General features: G+C 38.0%; 1 protein-coding gene across 2 annotated transcripts in view; it reads right to left on the bottom strand.

Moving 5' to 3' along the window:
- Positions 1-2,537: 2,537 nt before the first annotated feature.
- Positions 2,538-4,131, bottom strand: part of HIGD1C (HIG1 hypoxia inducible domain family member 1C) — a 25,429-nt gene continuing 23,835 nt past the window's right edge. For both annotated transcript variants that reach the window (XM_019623896.1, XM_019623895.1), the window contains one exon: positions 2,538-2,788. In XM_019623896.1, coding sequence (XP_019479441.1) covers positions 2,724-2,788 — 65 coding nt within the window. In that variant the 3' untranslated portion in view covers positions 2,538-2,723. The remainder of the gene's footprint in view (positions 2,789-4,131) is intronic.

The raw sequence follows: 4,131 nt of genomic DNA, 5'->3' as shown, positions 1-4,131 counted from the left end.
AAAAAAAAAAAGAGTTGGCTTGGGAGCACAAGCTCTGAGCAGCAGGTCCACTGGTTCAGATCCCACATGGGCCAGTGACTGCACCCTCTACAGCTAAGATGGTGAACAACAACTCGACCTGGAGCTGGGCTGCCATGAGTCACCAGTGACGCATAGGCTGCAGTGGGCTGCGGTAAGCTACCGTGAGCGGTCAGCAGCCAGCATGAGCTGCTGTGAGCCACCATGAGCGGCCATCCAATGGCTGGTGACTGATCTGCCTCAGCCGGGAAGAGCGCAATGATCACAATACCAACATTGGCCTGTGAAGCGACGTCCTCCACAACTAGACTGAAGAACAAGAGGACAGCAACTTGTCTGTTCCCCTTCCCCGATTCCCCAACGCCGTTGTCTCCTCCAATTCCCCAATAAAATCTTTAATAAAAAGAGTAACCTAGATGCTTACACTTGTTCAGTTCCTGGAGTTTAACACTATAGAGTCAATTTGTATAAGGATACTCTGACATTGTATACCCAGAATATCAGAAAAATACAATTAAATAATTATAATTGAGCAGCTGCTGCCACGTAACTGTGTGTCACCTAATATAAAAGGCAGTCAGAGCACATCCAGGCACATGAAATAGCTTAGCTAGCAAGTGGAGCATTAGGGGTTACAGTAGCCAATGCCTTCTCAGTTTTAAACACTATGATATTAAGCCACAAAGCTTTACCCCAGAAGTATTGTGCCAGTTCAGGTACTGTACATCACTTATTCGTGGGGTCTTCCTGCAATAACCCTACTTCTTTACCGAAGCTAATGTGGGTGAATGACCAGCCTGCATATTTAATTTTACTCCCTATATGATTTTACATTTTATTTTTTAAAGATTTTTATTAAAACATAGCTAACATACAATATTATATTTCAGGTGTACACCATAGTCAGTCAACATTTATATACCTAAAGAAGTGATCACTGTAAGTCCAGCAACCATCTGACTTTACTTTTTTTTTTTTTAAGCTGAGCCATCCTGCCACCTGTTGGCAGCTCAGTGGCAGCTCAGCTCAGACCAGGAATCGAACCAGCAACCCTGTTGCTCAGCGCTCACACTCTTGAGTGAGCTCTTAACCAACAGAGCCACACAGCTGGCCCTGACATTACATTTTAATTTAAATACAATTTGTGAGTTCTCATGTGTAGCTACTCTTAATAAATACTTTGTGTTGTTTTTTTTCCAAGCAGTAAATATATTACTTTAGTTCTCTCAGAGTAAGATTAGAAAATCCTGGAATCTATTGGGTTTTGTGAGAAAAGCCATTTCTAATTAAACACTTCGGTTAGTCTATTTTTAATGCTGAGTATGTAATGAGAGAGTGGAATCTTTCCAGTAGGCTGATTAGAAATCTTTTCGTTGTGTAATCAAAATGAAGGATGACTTTTCTTTGTTTCCGAGTGTCTGTAGGATGACATTCTATGCCAGCTGTTGTCGATTTTCCTAACTTTCATGGGACATATTAGATCTAGCTGCTGGAATGTACACTTTAGTGGAATAAAGTAGTTGGATTCTTTCCTTGCCTATCTTCCAAAGAGGACAGTGTTGCCCAAACTATGTATACTTGTTGGTGGCACTAGAAGAACCTCATTATAGGTACAAATAACAACTTTGAGAATAGTTACCTGTGTCGGTGGAGAAAAGTATATATAATACACAGAACAGTGGGTTAAGATCTAGAATGCAGACATAGTTTCAGATATTCTGACATCTTTCCCTTCCTCAAATACTAGACTTCACCTTCCAGTCAGAATAACCCTTCACTACAGTAAACATTAAGGAAAAGGAAATAACCACAGGTCATCCATCTTACAGTGCATGCTAGATTTTATTTCAGTGACTCGTTTTTTTTCTTTCCTAGGCTTGGAGGCTCAGGGAGCAAATCTGAGTCAGGACACTTATGACTTCAACAAAGTCTAATTTTTCTAGAACCCGAGGGCAGTTACAGAGGAATTTGAGGCCACAGGCACACTTAACATTTCAGGTCTACTCTGGTTTCTTGTGTTTTCTACAGTGTCATACTAGATTAACAATAGCACATCCGGACTAAACCCTTGCACCCCCTCAATACTGCCATCTGGGAGAAAAGGGATTTTTTTTTTTTTTAGCCATTTACCTTTGTACTCCTAGAAATACTTTCAAGAAATGTAAAAATGAATACACAGATATTTAAATGTTAAACATTTATGTCTGTGGTAAAATAGTTAAGTTTCTTTATAATAGTAAGGTGCACAGTGGTGAACCAAATTTACAAGACAACATGACCATTCTCCTAATGTAATCATTGCCCATTCTAAAAAGGAGTTTATAAAAACCTTAATTACCTTGCCCTATTTGAGGGGAATCAAGCAACAAATAGACTGTCATATTTAATATGGATAAAGAAAATTTTTTTGTAGTCACTATATAACTAATTACTAATTTTCAGATTGATTTGGCATATTATAGATTATTTTCTGCTACTAACTACAAAATAAAAATGTTAAAAGTTAAAAAATCATATAGGTTCTAAAAGACATCAACAAAAATATTGAGTTGACTGTTGATTTAGAAAGCAACTTCTTAAACAATCAAGACTTAACTATATAAGGCTATGAGAATTCTAAGACTTCTGCAGTATAATTTGCTATATATTGAAAACTCATTCTTCATAATAGTTTTCAGAAGGCTTCTTGTCTCTTGTAAGTAGCTTCATTTTTTGGACACATTGAAGAATCGAGGTCTAATGTAATCCTTATACATAGAATAGAGAACACCTAGAAACAAAAAGATCTATATCATTAGAGTATCCATGGGAAACAAACACTGAATTTCTTCTACTTGCATTTCCCCAAAACTAGCCCACAATTTAAAAGCAAACATAATGCCTTCCATCTTATTAATTTTTGGCTTGGATCATACAAGTGGTTTCAGAAAAAAAACAAACCAACAACCTAAACAAAAAAACTAAGAGCCATTTAAGATCAGTATAAATCTAAGCTTATGATGTTATTATGCCACCCTAAATTTTGAATTTTGAAATATTAGTGAANCAAAGTTGTTTAGCTTGAAAATGAATGAGCATTTTGGCAGACCTGATATAAATGGAAGTATTGGCACCATTTAATAAAAACAAAGTTCAGGCACAGTGAACTAGCCCTGTCACCAGACACATGACAGAAAATCTAAGTCAGCGCTTCATTTGTCCTAGGAGTGTCACTAGAACTTCATTTCCCCCTTTCTCTGTTGCAAGCTTTCCCTGTCATACAGAAGCTGAATACTTCGGTAACACCGTGGAAGTAATCTGGGAATTTTGTTCTCCATGTTGTCCTTCCTCATTCAGCTCTCCCTTCTTAATCTGGGCTTAATTTTAAAACTAAAATAGGATGCACAACAATTTGAAGGCCCTGGTTTGAGACATTTCCTTTAGCCCTGCCCTCTGGTACACTTTCTGCTCCTTCATTGGTTAGGACCATTGAAATCTAAGTGTGTCAGCTTCTCATGACACCTTAGCTTATGAATGTTGAAAACAGCTAACACTACTATGTGTAGTCCTGGTCTGAGCACTCATGATCTCACTTAATTCTTATAACAAGAGGATCAACCTCTGTAGTTAAGGCAACTGAAAGGCCCCAAAATTAATTACTTCCCCGAATTTTACCTTGCTAGTGGGCAGTTGGCATTTGAACTTGAACAGCTCAACTCCGGGGCCTACGTTATTATTACCAAACCGTCCTAGATAATCTGTGGTGCACCCTTCATGCAAATTTAAGACACCAAGCTTTGGTGGTTAGCAGCACCAGAAACATCAAAGCATTTGCTTGATACTCTGATTAGCTCAGAAGTTGCCAACTTATTGACTAATTTTGTTTGGTCTGTGCCAAATTTAAAAAAAACAAAAACAACTTTGAATGCTTTCTGGCAGGTGTAGAAAATGGGCAGGGCCCTATGATCCAACCCCAGCAATAATTCAGAACTAATAGTTAAGTTTACTCATTTGCATTACCTCTCTGTCCCTGAAAGTATTTTAGCCTATTCCTATGCCATTTAGCCCCATTTTTCAATTTCTCAGCAATATGACAAAGTCTAATGAAAGAGTTCTGTCTACTAAGTCACCTTA

The sequence above is a fragment of the Hipposideros armiger genome, unplaced genomic scaffold (assembly GCF_001890085.2).
Source record: "Hipposideros armiger isolate ML-2016 unplaced genomic scaffold, ASM189008v1 scaffold_569, whole genome shotgun sequence".
In the NCBI taxonomy this organism is placed as follows: domain Eukaryota; kingdom Metazoa; phylum Chordata; class Mammalia; order Chiroptera; family Hipposideridae; genus Hipposideros; species Hipposideros armiger.
The sequence above is the reverse complement of the archived record's forward strand: the minus strand, read 5'-3'. Positions and strand labels throughout refer to the sequence as shown.